At 48.0% G+C, this 23,834-nt stretch overlaps 1 protein-coding gene across 1 annotated transcript; it reads right to left on the bottom strand.

Moving 5' to 3' along the window:
* Positions 1-573: 573 nt before the first annotated feature.
* Positions 574-23,834, bottom strand: ALOX5AP (arachidonate 5-lipoxygenase activating protein). Its single transcript, XM_014831948.3, has 6 exons — positions 21,777-23,834; positions 21,369-21,653; positions 15,027-15,126; positions 9,387-9,457; positions 5,826-5,907; positions 574-1,052 (listed from the first exon to the last, which is right to left on the bottom strand). Exons 2-6 carry the CDS (start codon positions 21,436-21,438, stop codon positions 890-892), a joined length of 486 nt encoding a protein of 161 aa, XP_014687434.1. The 5' UTR covers positions 21,439-21,653; positions 21,777-23,834; the 3' UTR covers positions 574-889.

Genomic DNA, 23,834 nt, shown 5'->3' with positions numbered 1-23,834 from the left:
TCTTAATCTTATAAAACTCACACCTACTGCCCCCTACAATACATCACCTTAGAGGATGTTCGTTTAGTTCTCCAATAGTTTGAGTCATTGGGTACCTGTTATGTGCCGTCGCTGAGCTTGGAACAGGAAAAGCAAAATAAATAGGGCATCAGGGAGATTCAAGAGCTGATGATTTCATAGGAAGGGCAACACATACTAATAAATATCTTTCCACTGTCATATGGATTTTCTGTGGCTGAGACGTGCGGAGGGTGGGCTGGGAGGTCAGAGGGCAACACTAGACCTGTCTGGAGTTAGGAAAGGCTTTCTGGAAAGGGCAACGCTTCAGCTGTTTAGTGCTGTTTATTTGCTCACTAAGACATTTCAAATAATACATGAAAATACAAACAATAAAATAAAACTCACCCCAAATCTCTTCTCCCAGAGATAATCACAGTTAACGTTTTGGTGAATACCCTTCCGGGTGTATGTGTGTGTGTGTGCTGTGTAAGGATGCTGTACTGTTTACTATCATCATTTCGGTTGAGGAAACAAACTAGTCATTCAACTGTAGCAATAGACCCACAAAAAACTCAACCACCAGCCTAAAACGCATCTCTGCATTTTATTTTAGGAAAACATAAATCTGGTCACAAAATATCTTCAGAAAGCAGGGTAAGTCAAGAAACACACAGAATGGATCTGAGTAACAAATCTGAGGCCAGTGCCATTTTTAAAGGGTATCGCTGACACAAAGTTACTTTCTTCCAGGAAAAGCAAGGTTAACTCAAGACGCGAAGCCCAGATGGTCATTAGATTTACAGCAATCTAAAGAGGAGCCGTAGGAGTTGAGTTATGATGATTTAGGTATTGATTAGATGAGAACACCAACCCTGTATTCAGCAGAGAGTTAGGGAATGAGAAGTAGAGGGGAGATGGTGGTGGTTATCGTCTTTATGTAGTTTTCAAAGTCACTTCCGAAAAAGAGGATGAGATAATAGTTGAATATTCCAGCAAGGGACATGAGGAACAGGAACAGTATGATGCGTTTCCCAAATATGTAGCCGGGTGTGCTAGAAAAGAAGGAAGGAGAAAACTGTAGAAGCAGCACAAATGACACCAATTTAACAAAAAATGTTATCACTTTGAGAGACATGGGGTTTAAATTATAGCTCTCTAACTCAAGAAAGCTCCATTTACTTCATATGAAGGATGGAAGTGTCTTGGCTATTATTAGTCATTGAACATATTTCAACACCAAGCTAAAAGAGCCGGGCCTCAGAGCCTGTCCTCGTTAGGGCTGTGCTGTGCGGCTTCTCCGTGTGCTCCTGACTTCCTGCTGAACTCTGCTCCTTGATGGCGTGAAGGTGGCCCCTTCTGTTGGTCATCAGGCATTCGGACTGGGGGTTAGGAACCCCATCAACTCATTAAGACCCTGTCCGCGGCTGCTCCTCTCCAGGAGCCTCTGTAAGAGCCGTGTTGGCAGCTGTGTGTATAACGCAGGACTTTAAGTGCCTCTATGAGAGAAGTGATGGTTTACATGAGCCAACAAGGGTGGTGGAATCTAAAAGGTGCTTTGGCCTCTGGGGGCTCAATCTGTCTCCTGGGGCTGCCTGAGAATAACTCGCACTCAGTCTAACGAGAGCCGGGCCCCAGCACTGGAGGACAGGCCCATACATTTTAAGTGAACGGAGGGACAGAGACTTGTTAGCACACTCATATCCTCTCAAGGGCTCTAAATCTTAAGCTGCTTCGGCAGGTCATCAGCTGTGGTCAGGAGGCATGTCCCCAGTGATCTGTGACCACCTAATTGTGCTTGGTGGCTACCCTGGCTTCCTTCCTACTCCGCAGAATCCTTCTGTGACTGTGGTGGCTGGGTCTGTGTGCACGGCACTCACATGTTTGGAAAGTCCAGTCAAATGACTCGTTAAGGCTGTCAGTAAAGAGCCCAGCAGGAGGATGCTTTGACAATCAGGATTGCTCAAGAATAACCAGTTCCACTAAACAGGTGAGTTAACGCTGCCGAGCCTATCTCTTGTCAAAATCAGGGACAGCAGAATTTGGCATCCACAGGTTTAACGTTAGAAATTTTATCTTTCTGAAAGGGACCCCAAAGGTTCACAATGTAAGTCATAATTTTCCCATGTCAAGAGTTTGGAAGTCATTCAGCAGTTGAGTATCAACCTCCTTGCTACTCTAAGTGTGGTCCGTGGACCAGCAGCATGGGCATACCCTAGGAGCTTGTCAGTATCGCAGGATCTCAGGTGCCTGCCTGTATCTACCGGATCAGAATCTGCATTTTGACAAGCTCCCTCCAAGACTCGCGGGCACACCAAAGTTTGAGAAGCACTGCTGGCTCACGCCGCCCCTGTTCCTTGGCCAGCCGTGTCCTTCTCTCCTCAGTTTCCTGTTCTCAGTCATGCTCATGAAGTGAGACATTCTCTCTCTTTAGCGGGGAAAAACAAAGGTGGTCCCCAAAGAGAGTGTTACGGGCTGAACTGTGTCCCCTCCAATTCATATGTTGAAGCTCTCAACCTCAGTCCCTCTGAATGTGACTGTATTTGGAGATGGGGTCTTTAAAGAAGTAACAAGGTAAAATGAGGTCACTAGGGTGGACCCTTCTCAATATGACTGTTGTTCCTATAGGAAGAGAAGGTTTGGACACAGATGACGCACAGAGGGAAGACCGTGTGAAGACACAGGGAGAAGACGGCCACCTACGAACCAAGGAGGGAGGCCTCAGAAGGAACCAAGGCTGCGGGCACCTTGCTCTTGAACTTCCGGCCTCCAGAACTGAGACAATAAATGTCTGTTGTTTAAGCCCACCAGCGTGTGGCACTTTGTTATGGTGGCCCTACAGACTCATACAGAGAGTTACCTGCTAATGCTGGTAAGGAAGTGAAAAGAAAGGAGTCTATTTTTCAGTCAGAGAATAGAAGGTTCAGAGAAATTAAATTGTGAAAAGTCAAATATTGTGGTGGCTCAGATTTATCACATGAATGAGGTCACCATATGCTCATTACAGAAACAAGAAAAAGCGATCTGTGAAGCTGTTTCAGAACGTGCTCAAGATAAATCTGCAGTGAAGAAGGAAATGGCAGTGCCTACTGAGGAAACAGTGGTATTCTTGAATTTGGGCAGGATTTTCCAAAGGACTCAAGGCACGTCGCCCCAAAAGGAGATGGGTCTACGGTGCTTTAGCTCTTTCCAGGTGGTGCAAAGGGCGTGGGAGGCAAGAACTCAGCACATGCCCATCACTCAGCACACGTGCAGGGCTAAGTGTGCACGGGGGCCCCAGCCTGGGCACTTCATTAGATGCATCTGTAAGTCTCTTGAGCTTGGAGATGGGCTATGGCCCTGGGAGGTGGGCACGGTGGGCACGGATACAGGCCCTGCCCCAGGCTCAGGCAAAGCCACAGAGAACCTGAAAGGAGGGAGAGCCCAGAGGGAAGAGCGAGGGACCTGGACAGTGCACACAGGGCCTAATTAGACTTTGAGAATCAAGACTTCTCTCTTATTGTTTTCAAAAGTTGAACATAGTTCTCTCTAAATAGGATAGGGAAGGTCAGAATTAAACTATTAAGCATCTGTAGGGACCAGGCATTTTATATCTGTGACTTCATTTAATTCTCAAAACCATTCTGAGAGGTATTATTAACCTATTTTCCAGCTTCAGAAGGGGGGATACATCAAGGGATGTGCTACCTACCCTCTGGACCAAAAATGACCCGGGAACTTCTGAATGGACAGGGCTAAAGCAACTTCTGGGGAGGAGCAAAGATGATCTTGAGCCCAAGGGAGAAATTCCTGGGGAAGATCTCACCGAGCAGTATCTTCCTCAGTTGGTGAGGCCAGGGACTAAAGCAGATCCCTGGGCATTAGGGCACCAAGGCATCTGCAGAATCCAACTGTGACACAGCCCAGGGACAAAGGGGGGACACGCAAAAGAGGGGAGTTCACAACGGAAGAGGGTATTAGCAAGTAGTTTCCAAAGGCAGAGCTGAAAATGCTCTGGACCTAGCCGCAGAGCCCCTGGGCTCGCCTCTACCCCGGGCCATGTCTTGGTCTAGATCAGGATTGGCCATTTCGTCTAGCAGGTATCATTTCTATGGAGGACAGCTGTGCAGAACTCTGTGCGAAGTATTGTGAGGCTGCATTTGGTCTCGGCAGGAAAGAGCACCACGACTGAACAGTACTGAAGGCCGTGGATGCAGGAGAGGTGAGCAGCATCTGGAACAAGCACAGGTAGTGGGTAAAGGGGCTCATGGGACTTCTTACTACATCTCATAGGGGGGCCCAGGGAGGGATTTAAGAGGTTAGGCCATTGACATGTCAATGAGGTCGAGAGAAATGTGATATTTTTAAGATTTTAAGTCTATATCCTACTGTTTATTTTTGCCACCTCTGTTTATTCTCTAGTAGTAATTATCTTTAAAATGAACAGAGCCTGTGGATAAATGGACAAGCTTTGTCAGGCCCTGCAGATCGTCTTGGAATTAAAGCAATTTTGAGATCTCAGGCAAGTGGTGACAGATGAAGAGAAGGGTGGGCCGAATCCCTGAGACTTTGGGGGAGGTAGACGGGGCTGCATAGGAAGCCAACCCAAGGGAACAGAACTCCCTTATTTCATAGACAGACACTCCGCCCCCCTCAACTCTCGACAACAGGCAATTCCCCAGGGAAGGGCAGAATAGAGGTCTTCCAGGGTGAAAGAGAATAAAGAATATCATTAGGAGAGTGTTGATAAGGATGCGAGAGGTAATGGAATTGTGGTTTTGGAGGATAAATAAGAACACCACCAGAGAGGAGTGAAGAAGAGATGAACACAGGGGAAGAATTGCTGTGAGAAGAGTCATTCTTCTCCCGGCCACAGCCCTCCATTGAACCACCATAAGTCATTTAGCTTCCCAGGCCCCCAGGTTCTCCAGATGCAGTGCTTTCACCCGTCAACCTCCTGGGATGTCACTGCCTTTGTCACCGCTGAAGGATGCTATCTAAATGGAGAGCCCATTAACCAATAGAGAGGATGCTATTGTAAAAGACAGAGAGGGATGTGAAACTAGACAAGGAAGAAAAATGGTGGGGAAGGCTGGGGTCAGCGTATGGGCGGCAGCCTCCCGGAACCTGTTCCCGGCTCTCGGAGCCCTTCTGGTACATTAAGAATTCTAATCTCTAAGGAACTGGTGGTGTACTATAACTTGAACATTTCTTCTGTAAGTATCATTTATTTTGCTAAAATCCAGATTTCTCAATCCAGGTGTAATGAAAGTATAATTGCTGCTTTGGGGCTTTCTGTCTGGCAACAAGTAGAAGCAATGCAACAGTCACTCTATTCACAGTCTCCATCCATTGCGTGTTATTGCATCTTGTTTTCTCAACATTCTTTCTGCCGGTCCCCAGAAGATCTGTTACTCAAGAGGACTTATCACAAGGTGCAAGCTTTAGTTCTCATTTCTCTGGGCAAACAATGAAATGTTTCACTCACCGGAGGCCTGGAGAAGCCCGACATAGAAAGTCATTCAAGCCCCAGACTCTGAAGGGTGGGAGTAGAGGGTGTGGAGTTGCAAGGAATGCGCAGTGCGGGGTGTTAAAGCATCCTTTGTGGGCCCAACGCTGTGGGGAGGAATTTTTTAATGGGAAAACTAGTGAAGTCCCCCAGCTCTATTTTCAGAGGCTGCAAAGTGCAAGGAGAAAAGGATGTGGGAGCCTCGTCAACCTTCACCCTCCCACTCCAAGTGGTCCCCCAGAGCCTTAAATGCTAGGCAGTCTATTGTTGTGAATTAGCACGCTTCCTGCTCAAAAAGCATGACTCATTCCATGGTTCTTAAACAGTCCCAGCGGCCTACCTCTGCGTTCTCTCTCCCAGATAGCCCACGAAGTACTTCTGCCTCACGAACAGGTACATCAGCCCAGCAAAGGCGGCAGGAACTAAGCGGAGAAAGGAAAATGCCCATGTCAGTTTCACAGACGCCAAAACACGCCAAGTGAATGCAACATTCATACAATCGTTATGCAACTAATGTTGGTCACAAAATCAAGCAGAGGCCTCCTGTTCTGACAGTCGGGGCTGATGTGAAGAGCAGCAGAAAGCCTAGGGCTGGAAGAAAGCTGAGAACTTGAATAACGGTAATGTTACCTGTATTGTGGTATAGTCGACAAAGTGTTTCACATCCATCATCTAATTAGAACCCCTTCCACATGACCCAGATCATCTTTTCTATTTCCAGACAGAGACCCGGCAGCCCGTGGAAACTTGGGCTCGATTGGGCAGCGGGCTTGTGTAAGACTGTCAGCTGTGAGTGTGGGGGTGAGGAGTGGGAGCGGGACTTGAACCCAGAGCCCAGCTCTAAAGCCGGTTTTCTTAAAAGTATCCCCTTCACCTGTGAGCCCCCACGCAGTGCAATGCTTAACCTTTTCTGGACAATTGCTACCACTCAGAAAAGGCTTCTGGGAAGGAGATTCCCTCTGGATTCTAGCCCTGCGAGGAACAGCCACGAGCAGCCCCCAAATAACCCTACGGAGCCCTGAAGGCTTGGAGCAGAGAGTTAGAGAACCCTGTTCCCCCAGGACTACGACGGCCTTGAGCTAATACTTAACTTCGTCCCAAAGGACTGACTGCAGCTTGCCTGCCTCTCAGGAATCACTGTGCGGGGGAAATAGGGGCACAGGCATAAAAGTGCCTTGATAACCTCCTGGCATTATTCAAATACCAAATTAACTGCGTGGACTGAGCACTTTCTACGCCAGGTACTGCCTCAGGCACTTTGGCAACTTGGGTCTCCTGTCCTCCCAGCCATCTGGTAAGGAGCACATTTTTGTCACCATTTGACAGGTGAGGAAATTAGGCCCAAGGAAGTGTGTTTGCCCAAAGTCCCCCACCAGACCAAAAGACCCGTGAGGACAGCTGTGTTCTCCGGGTAATCATCTCTGTGCCTGGCACAGTGCCTGGAAAATATTCACTTTCAAAAAATACTTGTTAAATGAATAAATAAATAAAGGTCAGACAGGTGGGCCAAGGAAGAGAGAGAATTTGAAACCAGGTCTGTCTGATTTCAAAACGTTATCACCACCACCCGTACCATCAATAATAACATTTACTGGACTTCTATCGTTAGGTTGAACTACATATGAAAGTGCCATTTTTGTGAGTATTGGCAGTTTTACGTGGTTTAATCCAACATATGCCAAGTGTCGGGGCTTGACGCACATTATCTCACTTAATCCAGCAATGAGTGTCCCCAGAATGGCCTCCACTCGTCAGTCCCCAAGACCCATGTTTTGTTTTGTCTTGTTTTCTTAAAGACTGGCACTGGAGCTAACATCTGTTGCCAATCTTCTCCTTTTTCTTTCTTTTCCCTGAAGCCCCCCAGTACATAGTTGTATATCCTAGTTGAAGGTCCTTCGACGCCACCTCAGCGTGGCCTAATGCGCACTGGCCTGTCCACCCCCAGGATCCGAACTGACAAAACCCTGGGCCACCGAAGTGGAGCACGAGAACTTCACCACTCGGCCACGGGGCCGGCCCCTAAGGCCCATATTTTTTTCACAAGCCCTTGCCTCCCAAAATACTACTATCAAGTAGCAGATAAGAAAAGCGAAGCACAAAAGACGCTGCTGTGAGGTTCATCCTATTCTCTGAAAGTCACAAAATCGTCACAATTCGCCTTGGACACAGTTTTTTCTGGTTTGTGGCTCTGCTCTAACTTACCAGCCCGTCCCTGTTTCAGTGAGAACTAGGTTGAACACGAGCTAGTAGAAATCAGGGCTGGAACGTGCTGTGCTTGTAGCCCTCACCCAGGGAACAGTGCGTGCCTCTCGTGTGGACTTGGGCTGCTTGGAACACCAGGAGGGGCGTCATGGGTTCAAATCCGGGCTCTAAAATTCTGAAGTTTGAGCAAGCCACTAGGCCATCTAGGTCTTGGGCTCCTGCTCTGTAAAGCGAAGGGTTGGGGCTAGAATGATTTCCAAGGTCCCTTTCAGCCAAAAACATTCTACAATCTATGATATTCCTAAGAAATGAGGATTATCAAACTGGGTTTACCGAAACGTTTGTCCCCAGGCAATGACAACACTTGTTTGGGCAGGAAATGCACATTTCTGAAACACCTTCAAACTCCCTTTGTGTTTATCTAGCTGGACTAACTCTAGATTCCTCTGCATCAAGTATTATCTCCAACATGGAAGGAATAACTCCTAGCACGAGCATGGTTTGACTTGATTTTTCAAGTAACGCCAGACACGTTTCTTATTTAACTCAGGATAGAAAGTGGAAAATAAATAGTGAGCTTACTGACAGCCTTATGGAGCACAGAAGGAGGCCGAGTGGTGTCCCTGAGGTGGTTTCTGCTGCCATCCCTCACCTCTGTTCTCTGTCACTGAACTTTATTCTTTTCCTCATGGCACTGCTCACTCATGGCACGAATTTATCCATTCACTTGTTTTCTGTGGTTCATCTCGCCAACTGCTGTGTGCTCACCACCATCTCTTTTTAGTTATCACTGTGTATCCAAGCACAGGGCTTGTCACATAGTAGGTGTACAAGGTATATATATTATATAAATGAGTAAGGTAAAAGGATATTTGTGAAAAATACAGGATGTAGCCCAAAAGACCTGGGCTCTCATCCTGGCTCTGTTATTCACGTCGAGTAACCTTGAACACGTTACTTGACCTCCCTGAACCGAAGTGTCCTCAAGGACAACAGAGGGGAGTACTATCCACTCTACCTGCTTTATAAAGTGGGAGAAGATGATGGGATTAAATGGTTCATCAGAGGCCACTGGTGGCCTTTTCTTACACGCCCTGCTGGACCTCAGTGTGGAAGCTGGCCAGGTCATGCCAGGTCTCCACCAGACATAGTGCCAATCTCCAAAGGGGACCAAAAAAAATGATTCTGGTTTCCATTTACGTTTTAATCAACTCTGGGAATCAACTTGCTCAAGTCAAGACTGTGGGTTGCTGATAACCCTCAGACCTGGAGACCAGCCTGTGGCTCTGAGGACACAGCTCAGAGAAGGACTGTCACGCCAGAAGCTTATTAGCAGAAGAGCCAAGTGACAGTAGTCCCAGAATAGATCCCTCAGGCACTCTCATTTATAATGCCCTTGTATCTGAGCTAACACTGCTTAAGGATTCTGAGTCACATTTAGCTTTAAACCACCCTGTCAGCGCAGCCGCCCTCAACCAGCCGCCAGGGAGCAAGCATTAGCAATGCATTATCGCACCCACTCTGCGCGGGCACAAAGCGTGCCTGAAACGCGACCTCCCCGGGATTCTCACCTCTCCGGAGCTTCCCGGATCCGAGCTGGAGGTCAGGCAAAGTCTTTTCAACAAAAAGCCTGCGCTCGAACCTCCCTCCTCAGGATGCATGTTTCAGAAAGAAACACACAAAGAGAAGGCTGAGTTACCTTGGCTGCAGAGTAGCCCGGCGCTCCAGAGCATGACAAGGAAAGTGGGGTACGCGTCTACACAGTTTTGGCTACAGAATAAATAAATAAGGAGAAGAAAAATCAGAAGACATGTTACCACAGTGTAGTCTGAAAAATACCTGAAACCCCAAGCTGATAATCACCATGGCACATGGAGCATGAACCTCATTCATAACTCCACTTACATCCACCCTGTAAGATGTGGCAGCCAGCCGCCACGTCAGAAACAGACAGTGGTGCACAGCCAACACACGTTCAGAATCCATTTACTCTTTTCCTCTGTGAAGCCTGTCGGAGACTTGCTTTCCTGATGGATTTGCTCTGGCAAGGTTCCGGCTCCTGGCTGTGCCAGGGTGCCTCTTGGAATTGAAAAGCAAGCAACGCAGACACCAGGGTTGTGGTGGCAGCCCGGGTAGGGGTGGCAGGGGAGAAGAGCTCAACGAAGGAAACCTCTGTGTCAGACACACAGGTCAGCTCAGACACGCAGACCAGGCTGAGGAAGGAAGAGTGAGATCCAAGCAGTAAAGAAAGCAGGGTTGATTTAGAAAAGCTGATACTCTGAAAGTTATCTTGCTAGTAGTCATGGCTGCGTGTGGTGGAGGGGTTCTCAGTCTACGCCTGGCCCCATGCTGCTGTGGTACTCTTTCGTCTCCTTGAAACTCACTGCGGTCTTGAGGGTGCACATGGCGGCCGGCTGTGTGAGTTTCCTGTGGCTGCTGTAACAAGTAGCCACAGACTCAGTCGTTAAAACAAGACAAATTTGTTATCTGGAGTTCGAAGTCTGAAATGGGTCTCATTGGGTTAACATCAAGGTGTCAGCATGCCTTCATTCCTTCTGCAGACTCCAGGGAAGAATCCATTTTCTTGCCTTTCCCAACTTCTAGAGATCACCTGCATTCCTCGGCTCGTGACCCCCTTCCAACCTCAAAGCCAGTAATGGCCAATCAAGTCTTTCATATATTGAATCGCTTTGACACCAACTCTTCTGCCTCCTTCTTCCACATTTAAATGACCCTTGTGGTTACATTGGTTTCTAGCCAGATAATCCAGGATAATCTCTTCATCTTAAAGTCAACTGGTTAGCAACCTCAATTCCCCCTTGCCATGAAGCATAATCTATTCTTGGGTTCCGGGGACTCGGATGTGAACATCTTTGCGGGGGTCATTAGTCTGCCTACCACAATTACTCTCATGTCTCAAACAAGAAACTGAGGTTTGGAGAAGTTGAATAACTTTGCCAGGGTCACCCAGCTTTGGAGTAGAAAGCCGGGATTCACACGTTGGTCAGTCTAACTCTAAAACCAGGTCTGTTACTTCTTCGACTATACTAAACTAAATAGCAAGTGTCCTCTTGAGGAGTTATCAGTCTAGATCAGGACAAGCAATAAGCACATCCATGGAGAAACAACATGAAACATGGAGGCATGCAAGGATTTGGGGAAATGCAATAGAAGAAGGGAAAGGGTACAGGACCAGGACTTCACCCCTGAGACCTGACCTTAACCAGCTATTTGTCGTTGGCAAAACAATCTCTCTGGATTTAGTTTCCTTACCTGTAAAACTAAGAGACTGATCATTAACAACTAAGATCCACTTAAGCTCTAAGAGTCGAGGGTCTGATGTACTGTATAAGGCCACATATCGACAGTATATTTACAAATGTTAACCAGTGTCCTGACAAATTATTATTATTCCAAATTTTCTTTTATGGGGAGTTTTGTGTCATTTTTTCTGTAAAACAAAACTGATAAACCCATTTTGGTTCTCATTCCTTGAGGTCTAACTATGAGCTACTCCCCAGGTCTCGCAACAATTCCCTGTGCTACTCTACTTTGATGCACCACGCTATCAACATTTTTATGGAGAAAAGGACTCGTTGCTATTTTTGCTTTCTCCACCTTTGGGAATAAGATATAGAGGCACTTAAATTAATGTTTCATTAGTTAGTTTGGGTTTATTTAAAATAAGTAAATATCAGTAATAATAGCAATAGTGTCAATACTAATCAATAGAATCAATGTAGCTCTATCACTTTCAAATAATTTGACAAGTCCCTGCTACTTGGAACTGAGTCCAGAATGGATTCTGAGAGGTGCAGGGGAGAAGGGACATCAGGGTGGCGTTTCCCAAAATGCATTTTGTGAAACACTAAGCCCTTGATATGCTCTGCAAAAAAAAAGTGGAGGGATCTTTAGTTAAACAAGACTTTCCCTTCTTGGAGAACCAAGAATGACAGTGTCCCTTGGTAGATTAAAGGTTCTCAAGTCTTGCTGTACAGAATTTGTTCTTCCCTGTGACACTTGTTAACAGCCCACGAACTTGCAATCTACAGGACACGTTTGAGAAAATTACACATCTCCAGAGACCCATCACTCTGTAACCTGCGTTTACCTGCACTCATGGGGAAGAATCTTGGGTCAGCTAACCAGGATTTTTCTCCAAAAGTCAAACTTTGACTGCTCTAGCCACGGTCACCAGCTGGGAACAGGGCTTTGAACTGCGTTTTATACACATGAACAGAGAGTCGAGGTCGAGATCCCTTTTATCTCTCAAACCCTGACTCAGCTCTGCCCTAGTGGGAGATGGGGGGTGGGGCAGACCATTAACCAAGCCCAAGTCTCAGCTGATGGCCACACCTGGCTGGGATGTCTGTTTATCAACCACCCCCAATATCTTGAATTGTCTGTTTCAGTCAACAGTCATATTTTATGCTGAAAAATCTGCATCAGGCTTTTCAATCCACCAGCGTCATTTATCCTTTATGCTAGTTTTCCTTTATGGCCACAGTCTCTAAACATTTATGATCCCACACCCTATCAACCAAGAGTTTTGATTACGCAACCCCATGACAGGTATGTCTATGTATATATTATCTACACACACAACTCTTGACCTGTATATTAAAAACAAGTAAAGCTTAATTTCTTATTCTTTAGACAGCAAGATTAAATACATGTTCTTTTCTTCTTGCCCCTCCACAGCTCATCTTGCACCCCTCTTTGGTGCTTTCGGAGGCCCCTGGTGAAGCTATTGCTGGAGACCTACTTCTACTAGATGAACACTGCGCCCATCCCCCCGACCCCCAGCAGCTTCCTGGCAGAGGCAACCAGACTGGGGCCTCTGGCTTTGGGCAGCATGCACTGAGCTGCCGCCTTGATCTGAGCAGCCCCTTTACCACCTGCCACAGGGGCATCTGCAGCCCCGTAGGCTGCGTCAGGAAGGAAGTGGTCTTTGTAACAGAACCACAGCAGCGTCGGGACAACCTTATCTTACAGAAAATTCTCCTCTCCCCCTGCCTAGTTCCTACCTCTCCACAACTCACTCTCCTCCCCTCATTCTTCTCCTTCCTCTCTCATGGGGGTTAGGTGGGAAAGACATGTGGGTTTTGGGAGCCGGGCTGCAGCACCCGGGCGGGGGGGGGGGTGGGGACCTCTGGGTAGCACCAATCACCCACCACTCTGCTGTAGCTCCTTCTTACCTCAGGAACCCCACAGCATTGCAGACCTTCCAAACCACCCTTCCAAGTGATGCAGCGCAACCCCCACCAAACGGCGCTTCTGCAATCCGGAGGCTGCGGGGGGGCCAGGTCAGGCACGGCGGCTTCATAGAAGCCAGCCAGTTCACCCGTGGGAGAAATGGCAGAAACTAGACGGCCTGGCCTGCTCTGTTTCCTCTTCATTGCTGGCAAAATGGAAACCTAACTTCTCGCAGGGACAGTGAAATTCCACCGCACGGCCGCCCTGCCCAACTTCTCCAAAATGGACAAGCTGGGGAGTTCCTAAGAACAAGGTGGAACTGGTGAGAAGGCGGTGATCTGGGGGGAATAAGCTTCTCTTTCCAAATTGGTGGAAGAGTATTAATGTTTTCTTTGGATTCCATTTTCAGAGAGGTTTTGATGTTGCCCTAATCAAAGATGCCTTCTTGCACCTCTTGCACACGGGTGGGTCTCCAGAGAGCTCTCGTATGTTCCCCTCAGATGTCACCAGAGGTTGATAGCACCTTACATGCTCTTCCTCTCGTAGGAAAGACAAGCCCATGTGTCTTTCCCACTTTCTCTACCCTCCTTTAAATGGATCTAAAATACCTTAAATCACATCTTTAAACTTCTTCAGTTGATTCTGAGAACTCATACACTGAAGGCTCAAATGTTAAAATAGAAATCTCCCTGTGGGTAGTTCAGGAAAGGATTCCTTGAAATCAGACTGCCGGAATAACCCTGCACAGGAGCGCTCGGCATAAGGGAGCGGGACCCAGAGCAGGCGGGGTGGGCTTTAGAGAAAGGGGTCTGCATGGGGCGCCCTGGGGGCCGTGAGGACCCAAGGGCAGCCTGAAGCACTGAGCCCAAAAGGCAACGGTCCCAGAGAGGGTAAGGAGACCAGGAAATTAGCCTGTGATGATCCTGCAATGCATCCAAGAGTTGTTCGGACCAAGTATGCAGCAGTTTAGAAGCTGCGGGACAAAAGGGGCCAATGACGAAAAGTGGCAATGGAGACATCTTCCCCATACCCACACCTCATTGAAAAAATAAAAACTACCTAGACGAGGAAAAGGACTGAAGACAAAGCATGGTGGTGAGGGTGATGAAGGCCTGTCCAGTCGAGATCCCTTGAAGTCAGTTCAACTTACAGGAAGCCAATGGTACCCCTGAGCGTGGCCCCTTCCTCTCAGCTGCTCCCACAGAGCCAGCAGGGCACAGAGCCCCGACCCTGCAGTGTGAGTCCTCATCCCTGAGTCTGCTTGTCCTGTCCTTGCCGTTCTAAAAGTACTGCTCTTATGTGGCCGTGACTCTCCCTTTGAAAGGATCTCTGAGCACACCGCTGAGCAGAGACCGAAGGCCAGCTCCCTCCCTAGCTCACAGCCGAAGCCCACCTTTCTGACAGGCCTCTAGCCACAGGCACAGGGAAGCCGGCAGACAGGCCACTGGCATGAACACTCTATTTAAATGCATTCTGCATAGAGGAAAAACGAGTGTTTGATTAACATCCATTCGAATTTGCATCCCAAATAGCATCCATCTCCTTCACAAGCTGTTCAGGTACTTTCAAACAGCGTTTTTATTCAAAAGTAAGGAATGAGAGGGGGGACGCAGTTGCATAATTTCCCCATTCTTTCTGTTCTTGTTCTGGTTGCTCAAGGAGACCCGGTGTTATGAAACCTACTGGCGTCGCCTCCAGTCTTTCACCAAGAGGAACGCGAAGGGGCAGTGAGTTGAAGGCTGCTGCCAGCACGTCCTCCTTGTGGCTCCTGAAGCCAGCAGATGAGTAATGCTGGTTTCATGGTGGTACCTCTGGGCGAACCCCGCAGGAAATTGGTCAATTCCATGACTGAAGGACTGGTTCAGAGGCTTTCGGGAGCAGGGGGAGCTGTGGTGATCTTACCTCCCCTCACCTCCCATATCCTCACTTCCTTTCTTGTAACACTAGCTCTTACTAAGATGATAAAGGGTGTCCACAAGCCCTCCCAGGTGAAGTTCAACCTTCCCAGAGAACCCCACCCCCTGGTATTCTGGAGGTTATCCAGACGGACAGGTGGCCTTGAGGATGGTCATCACTCCAGCAGGGAGGCCCCTGTGCCCATGCCCTCACTCTGTTAGCCAGCAGCGTCAGGGTTTGGACTCACTTGGCAGTGTAGACCCGCTCAAAGGCAAGTGTTCCCGTCCTCTGGAAGCTCCGCCCATTCTGAGTCTTGCTTTCGTGTTCCACCTTGTGGGCGAAGAACCCTGCCAGACGGAAACGTTTGGATTTGGGTTACAACGGGCGTGTTCATGAGCCTGTTATCCTGTCATTTACTAGAATGTTAAATGTTTCCTTGACTTGACCTCCAAACAGCCTTAAATGTACTCCATCAAACGTCAAAAGTTTATTTAGCAGCTATTCCCTACTAATTACTGCATTTGGTGTTGGTGATGCAATGGTGAGCAAGACATAGTCCCCATTTTCTCAGATCTTACAGTTGAAGGAAGTAGACAAACAAGTAGATCAGAAATTACACTACAGTGATTCTTGCCGAGATGAGATTGGGTGAGAACACAGTGCTATCAAGGGTCAAAGGAAGCAACTGAAATAGTGTGTTGGTCACAGAAGGATTCCTAGAAGAAGTGATATCTTGTTCTGAAGAGCAAGTAGGAATTAGCCAAGCACATGGAGGGGGCAGGGGACAACAGAGGAGACGACTTCACTCTCGTGGAATGGAATACGCAAAAGTCCAGGCGCAAGAACTGTCTGCAGTTCAGTATGTCCAGCTTACAGGGTGGGTGGGGGCAGAAGGGGGAGTAGAACCCTGTAGAATTACAAACAAGGCCAAAGAGGTAGGTGGTGAATTGTTCTTTCAATGACATTTATCTATTTCCACTTGCCATGTGCCAGACACTTAGCTTGCATCCAAGAACAAAACACACCAAGAGCCTTGGCCTGAGGAGCTTATGTTCTGGCGAGGGTAGAAGAGGAGACAGACCATACACAGTAAACAAAATACATAAATTAAAATTACACAGTGCCAAGTTATGGACAAAAGGGAAAGTGGAGCATAAGAGGCTGTTGGAAGTGCTTGATGGGAGGGACAGAGTGAGCCTCAATGAGAAGACAACAAGGGAACCAAGGCTTGAAGATGGTTGAGAAGTGCCCACTGGGTTTAGCAGCGTGACAGTGACCTTGAGAGCCATGTTAAGAAATTCAGAATTTATTTCCATCTTGAGAGCAACAAGGAGTTATAGACAGCCGTAAGCGGAGGAATGGCATCATCAGAAAGCCACTCTGTCTTCAGTGTGGTGAGTGTTTAGAGGGGTGAGACCCAGGGCAGAGGGAAAAGATAGGAGGGAGCTGATTAGGGTGAAGGCTGTGGGCTGTGGGGTGTCAGAGACACCAAGGAGACGGAACCCGGTGGGTTTGTCTATGGCTTGGACAGTGAGGGTGGAGAATGAGGGTCTTTCTATTTTACTCCTTTACTCCTGTTTCAAGAGTGAAAAAGGGAAAAGTGTGATTTTCAGGGATCCACTCACAAGGTCCCTTTTTATCAACTTCATATTAGCCTCCTCAGAAAGATGTGAAAAGATGCCTTATCAATTGTGTAAATGAGTAAAAGCCTCTCATGGTTTTCTTTTTTGCAAAAGTACCTTCCTTTCGGAGAAGCGTGCCCATCTGGGGCACGGCTGTAGGGCTGGCTTGTATGAGCGGGTCTACCACCCTCCAGGCACTTCGGGAGGCACTCAACACACATTCTCTTATAGGGCCTGCCACCAACCCAACAGTGAAGAGGGCAGCACTGTCCCCACCTTACAGACAGGGACACAGCGGCTCAGTGATGTAAAATAACCTCTCTGAGTCACTCCGTTGGAGCAGTGAAGCTGGGGATTGAAACCCAGGTGGGCCTGAGGATGTTTTTCTGCTCTCACTGTCACATCGAAGCTCGCCGCTCGCTCCATAGGCTACCCCGAATTTAAGCACACATCTGTCCGTTCTGAATGTCTCTTCTTACCACAGAATATAGCAGAAAACTCTGATCATTGTCTTTCCAGAACCCAAGGTGATGTCCCTTGCCTCTGAACATGTAAACAGGGAGCATGTTAAGTAAGTCAAAGGTTATTTCTGCAACCAGCAGCACAGCTTGGCGGTACTTCTCTGAGTCTGCCTTTCTTCTTCCTCTCCCTGCTCAGAAACACAAACTCCTTCCTCTTTTCCAAAGGTTGGCCTCTACCTGTGACCCTGACTCCGTTCCTGCCACTCTCTTCAGCTCTCTGTTTCATCAGTATTTTCCCCACTTCCTGACCCAACAGTCTTTTTCTCCTCCTTCTCTGTACCCTAGAAATACACTCAGATCTTTCCTACCCTTAAAACCAAACAAGAACAAGCCTCCTTCAGTCCCATCCTACTCGGTGTTCCACTCGGCTCCACCTCTCCTTCCTTCTAAGCGAAACTTGAAAGAGTTGGGCTACCCTTGTGCACTCCTCACCCCCCACTCACAGCCCAACCCCTTGTTATCCTCGACTGTGTTACAGACACTATGCGTGCAAAGACGACTAACACACTCATCACGGCTAGCTGCTGACATCAGGTCCAACCAGAGACAGACACAGAGGAGAAGGCTGCAAACTGTCACTATGCATCCTGCAGAATCTACCACAGACGAGAATGCACCACGTGCTGGGCGCTGCTGGCTGCTTCACCTGCGTGGCCTCACGCAAGACCTTCATCCACCTCACACGGAAGTCACTAACAGCTCCACTCCTCAGCCGAGGAAGCTGAGGGCCAGAGAAGTTTAATAACTTTCTCAGCATCACACAAAAAGATCTTGAGATTTCAGTTAACCACAAAGTTAATATGAGCCAGGAGTGTGATACAAGTCCTCTAAAGAATAACTCATACTTAGATTATTTTAATAGAATTGGTGTCTGGATCTCAGGAACAGTTTCCCTGCACAGAAAACACCTACCTGCGTCTTAGAAAGAACACGGCAAGATGGACAGGGGGAACCCAAGACTGGGGACTCTGGAAACCAAGTCGTTTGAGAAATGAGATGCCTGAAGAAGGGATGTTACAGCTGACTTTGTACAATAGAAGCAGCAGGCATAGTCTAAGGTTTTCCAGAGAACAGAAACAGGACCGCTGGGTAGAAGTTACAGGGGAGCAGATCTCAGCTCAGTACAGGAAAGAACGACTTGGGTAGTGAGCGCTTGAATGAATCTGAGGTGATATATGTAGTGTAAGCGCCTACTCTTTAGAGTAGGTTTGAATGCCAGTTTCACCACTACTGGCTCTAGGACCTTCAACCAATGGTCTAGCCTCTCTAAGCCCCACTTTGCCTATCTGTAAAATAGGATTAATAGTATATAGTTCATAGGGTGCAAAGACTAAATGAGATGCATCTATCTACACCCCCTGGGAAACCAGGCGTTGGCAGTTCTGGTCCAGGTTTCCTGGAACCATGTATTTTAACCTTGTTCTGCATTTCCAAATCTGCCTTCTGCTGGACCAAGCTGGGAGACGGCCACAAGTTCAAAGATCTTGTTGACTGAAGAATGTTTGAGAGGCAGAGGGGGAAGTTCCCGAGGCGGGCGGGGCCCCGGCCTCTCCAGGGGAAGCAGGCTCGCACAGCATACTGAGAGCACAGAGCCCCAGCACCGCATGGACACATGCGGACTGCACCGCCTTGTCTTGGGACAAAGAGAAATCGTGCAGTGCCTGGCAACAACATGCAAATATTTCTTAAAACTAACAGGAAAGGTTTGGAATGCTCTTTGGGGGATAGGGGGAGAAAAGCACCGTTTTTGCATATATTCTGAACCCTATAAGGTAGATCCATGGTTTCAACACTCAGGTTAATTAGCATTGCAAAGAGAGGCTCTGGACATAACATTTGGACCTTTGTGTTGGCCTAAAAACTCATGGCGAAAACAAGTAGCGATGTTATCGCCTAAGTAATTTGAATTTTTCTTGTTCCTCTACATGGACACATTTGACTGTTACAAACAAAAAGCCCTCACATGGTGACCTCAGCATCGCACAGGAGGCCTGGTCTCTGCCTCAGAGGGGAGCACAGCTTATCCTGAGCCCCTGAGGGGGTACGCAAGGGCTCCTTCTGTAGCTTCAAAAGGGCAGCAGCCTCTCCCTTCTTGAAGCACCAGGGGACAGCACTGAGTAAAGTCATTCTGCCCACGTGTTGTCCTAGCTGCTCATGGGGGTCTGGGGAGGGACAGAGGCTGTGATGTGGGGGCCATGCTGTCGACACCGCTAAATATGCACCCCAGGCATCTGTCTACCCAGCGTGAAGAAGTCTCCAGCCCAAAACAGTAGTTCCGCGCTGGTCCATACTTGTCTGTCCCCACCGGCAAACCTCCATCCCACTCATCAGTTTGTGGAACTGTTAGCGAGGCGGCTGTGTTCTGTCATTATCTATCTGAAATGGCCTGGCAAAAGGCAAGGCCTTTCAATTGTGGCTAGAAACACTCAGACATTTGCCCATCTATGATCTCTCCTCCCCACCTCGCACCAAAGACTAAGACTTAATCCCATCTGCTGAAAATAATTAGAAATCTCACCATCCACCTCAAGTCCGCTCAGGGCTTGCTATGCCACTGCAGAAAAGCCCAGCACCCGCTCCACAGAGCAGGGCCAGGTCCTGGTGCGTCTCAGCTGGGAGAGATGAAGAGACCGTTCCCACTTCAAGACCCTGCAGCTTCCCCCTCAGCTCTGATCAGAGAGGGAGAACTCAAACCTCCCAGCTGAGCTCGCCCCATCGGCACAGGTGGGTGAGAGGGCACTGGGGCCTCGTCTACTGACACTGGTCAGCTATATTGATGGGTACAAGGGGAGGGCCAGAAGGGAGGCCCTACACAGAGCTGAGCCATCATTGCCCGCCCCCACAGGGAGTGAGGGGTCGTTGCAGGCTTCTTGCTGACGTCGCCTGCCCATCTTTTCCCACTACCCCTTCCTTTCCTGGGAGGCCTGGACCGTAGCTGTCCTGGTCACTGCTGTATCCCCATGTGCCCGGGACACTGCCTGGCCCGGAGAGGGGTCCCTGCAGGGATATGCAGGTTGAATGAATGAACCCCTTGCCAATTTACAACATCAAGGGAGCCCAGGCCTGGTGCCTGCATAAAATAGCGGTGGCTTGAGGACATGGCAGCCCAAAGAATCCATTTGTTCCCTCTCCGAGCTGCAATTCTATTGTGTGTGATACAGTATGAAAATGTTGGGGTCAGCAAGCTGCGAAGTGTTGTTCCATATACGAAACCTACTCAAAGTATGTAAAGTTGGGCCTCTCTGGAACGAGGAGGCCAAGGGGAAGCCAACCAGCAGCCTCTGTCCACCTTCAAGTTGGGGGAAAATATTCAGAATATTCCAAATTGATTAAATACTCAAATTTCCAAAGTGTGACAGTGTGTAAATATTCAGTAATTACCATTAAGTTCCAGAGCTGCCCTTAGTAATTACTCTCCTTTTCCCTCTGTCTTAATAAACTGCAAAATATAAAGCCACTGGAGAGACTTATAAAAAGAGTCTGTGGGGGCCGGCTCAGTGGCATAGTGGTTAAGTTCATGTGTTCCGCTCCAGTGGCCCAGGGTTCGCAGGTTCAGATCCTGGCCTTGGACCTAGCACCGTTGGTCAAGACACACTGTGGCAGCATCCCACATAAAATACGGGAGGATTGGCAAAGATGTCAGCTCAAGGCCAATCTTCCTCACACACACACATAAAAAGAGTCTGTGGCAGTCCTAACTCAGAACTTTAAGGAACTTTACACAGTCCTGCTTTTTTTAGGTGTGGCTACCTTGCTTGGTTTTTTTAGTGACAGCCGGGTTAATGGAAATGCAAATCCCAAAGAAGATTTTCCCTCTCTCTCTCTTTATGTAAGTATATAAAGCATATGAAAAATGCTTCAAAAAGCATACAGTGCTAGAGAAAAAAGAAAGTATTACAAAGAACATGTTTATTCAAAAGAAAAAAAAGCAATACAGAGGTAAAATAATGATAAGGTGATTTCCCCCTCAAACTCCCCAAATTCACTTTTTTTTCCAGCCTCCCGGTGACAGGTCACCGCAGTGGCACTGAAGTCAGCCCAGCTGCCCTCAGTAAAGCCCAGTGTCTGAGTGAACATAGATCTCACTTTCCCTGCCTAGGCTTCTTGCCTTCCGCCCCATCTCTGGCCACAATAATTAATAAAGATGCTGACTGCAGACACCTCAGTGAGGGCCTCTGGAAAGCCTCCAGGTTGCTGCCCTGGCTCTGCAAAGGTAATTAGTCATCACCATGCAAGTGAAAGAAAGGCCAGGAGAGGGAAAATTCCAAACTCATGCAGAAGTGCACACACCCTAGACATTCAAATAAAAAGAAACACATAGAGATAAGGCAAAAGTGCGTGCGAGCACGCATACACACACACAGAGAACTGTGTAAGCCTGACTTACAAACAACCAGCAAATAAAATCCACCCTGTGCTCCCCCCCGAGTGAGGGGCTTCCCTTACCGTTCTGGATCACGCTAATGAGGGTGACGATGGCCAGGAGGACAACATTGCCCACGGTTTCTTGATCCATGTCCGCTCCAGGCCCCCCGCAGTGAGGACTGCTCCAGCTCCGTGCCACCCCAGGACTGCACTGTGCAGGAAGGGGAAGTGAGGGCCTGCACTCTCTCTTTCTTCATTAGAATTTCCGAAGGTCCCAGCACAATTACACAGTGCGCCTTCTTCTTCTTTTTTTTTTTTAACTAGCCACCAAAGGTCCTTCAGCACAACCTGCCAGGAGAAGCACGGCTAGGGAGAGGAACAGGAAAGGAAGAAAAAATTAAACTTGTTTTTTATTTGTGGAGCACCAAAAAGATCTGTATCTGAGTACCATCTTTCTTTCCTTGAATTTCCGGGGAAAAAAATGAATACCTTACACGTGGCAGAGTCCAGAGCAGCAGCCTGATAATAAAGCCTGGATGAATGAATGAACGAACGATGATGAGGGGGGAAAGTTGTTGGCTCCATTTCTACAGGAAAAAGGCAACAAGAGAATTAAAACTAAACCAAAGAATTTAGATAAGGGGCAGAAATGGAGCTGCAGATGACCCTGAAGGAAAACTTCCAAACAGGATGGCTGGTTAAACACCGCAGCCGCTTCTCTGAGGTCTTCGTTGAGAAACCTTCCCTGGAATCTTCTCAGCGTCATAAGAGGAGAGAGAAGGTGTCCGAGTGGACCTGCTGGGGGTCCAGGGGGGTAGGTGGTCTCCTGGCATCCTACAGGACAGCTTTCTCCGTGTATATGCAACGCCTTGGAAGTTACATAGAAAACGCAAAATTCTTGCCCTCCTCATCCCAAACGAACAACTCTTTGGCAGTGGTTAAGAGGAGTTTTTCTCAAAATCTCACTCTGAAAGAAAATGTTGGCCACTATACTTCGTGGCAGTGGGGAGCTGCATCTCAGTGTGGGAGAGGACAGCATGCAGAGAAGACAGCCAGCCTCACACCTTAGAGGAGGGGCAGAGGCCAGCTCGAGTGTCCTCGGTTCAGCTTAGAAATCGGTCCATGGAGGAGCTTGGATTTGCAGAGGCCGGAAACAAAGGCAGTCCAGGCCGGTCACGACACTCTTGATACTCTCTTAGTCCCTGGAGCACTCTGCAAAGTGTGGAGTTACGACAAGATTGGTTAAGGGCTCAGCACCAGCAAGATTTGTGTATTCACCTTAATGAGATCTCATTTGTGGGGACAAGTTTGGTAAGTGACAGGAACACTTAGGTCCCAGTAGACAAGGAGTCTGACATCCATAAACAGCCCTTCTAATACTCATGATATCTTAGTAACAATGCATCAGAAGTGAAGGCCAGTCACCTTAAAAGGTACTCCAGCTGCAGACAATAGAAACTTAGGTAGGACTCGCTTGGGCAGGAAGGGAAATTTATCGGCTCAAAGAAACCAAGGAACTGAACAACTAGAAGTTGAAAAGAGCAAAGATGAGGTTGGGCCCGGGAGCTAGGCGATTTTCTCTCTCTCCCTCAAATGTAGCCCTCAGATGGAGTTCTCACTCTCAGTCTCTCTTTCTCAACTTTCTCTTACTTATGAGCTTTGAACTCTCTGCAGACCACTTTTCTCCACACAGTGCAAAATATGCCACCTCCAATTCTGGAGTTTTACATCTCACAGCTTCTGTCACCTGTAAAGGACTGACTTCTCCCGATAAACTTTTAGGACAATCTCATTGGTCCAGGCTGGTCATATATCCATTTCTAGGACAATCAGACGGCAGGAAAATGACAGAACCTGGCAGTTTCCACAGTTCTCATATGGTTGAGGAAGACGGTTCCCAGAAGAAAGATTGGGGGTGCCAAGAGTGCTGGGTATATCAACTATCATGCTGTGACAGTCCACTACTTATTTTTGTTGTTAGTGCCATCAAGTCAATTCCAACTCCTAGCGACCCTGTGAACAGCAGAGCAGAACCCTGGCCAGTCTTTTTGCTCCCTCCTCTCACCTCCCGGCTCTGTATCAGACAGTGCTCCGCTGCTGTTCACAGGGTTTTCATGGCCAATTTTTTCAGAAGTCGGTGCCCAGGTCCTTCTTCCTAGTCTGTCTTAGTCTGGAAGCTCAGCTGAAAACCTGTCCACCGTGGCTGAACCTGCTGGTAGCTGAAATCCTCGTGGCACAGCTTTCCTCATCACAGCAGCACTCAGCGACCACAGCAGGACAGCTGACAGACAGATGGGTGGTGTGGTTTCCTGACTGGGAACCACCAAAGCTGGCTGTTTATAATCCCAGGTTAAAATGTCCAATTTTTAAAGAAGTTTCTCTGTCCTACAGCCTAACGTCTTTAAGGCTTTTCCTAATCTCCTTCCTGTTCAGGTGTTTATGTTTACGGTATGAAAGTATCTGCCACAATCTGTGGGCACACAGAAAACAGCATCAAAAGAATCCAACAGGGTCAGCCCACCGCGCCTTTGGAGATCTTGCCAGCTC

Source organism: Equus asinus, chromosome 11 (assembly GCF_041296235.1).
Source record: "Equus asinus isolate D_3611 breed Donkey chromosome 11, EquAss-T2T_v2, whole genome shotgun sequence".
Lineage (NCBI taxonomy): Eukaryota > Metazoa > Chordata > Mammalia > Perissodactyla > Equidae > Equus > Equus asinus.
This window is presented reverse-complemented; position numbering and strand designations above follow the sequence as displayed.

What these genes read in the sequence shown, in the direction of transcription:
- ALOX5AP (XM_014831948.3), bottom strand. Translation starts at nt 21,438, where the DNA reads ATGGATCAAGAAACCGTGGGCAATGTTGTCCTCCTGGCCATCGTCACC. An exon ending in GAGCGGGTCTACACTGCCAA is followed by an intron (nt 9,458 to 15,026) that starts GTGAGTCCAAAC and finishes TTTATTCTGTAG; the next exon opens with CCAAAACTGTGTAGACGCGT. An exon ending in CTGGGAGAGAGAACGCAGAG is followed by an intron (nt 1,053 to 5,825) that starts GTAGGCCGCTGG and finishes CTTCTTTTCTAG; the next exon opens with CACACCCGGCTACATATTTG.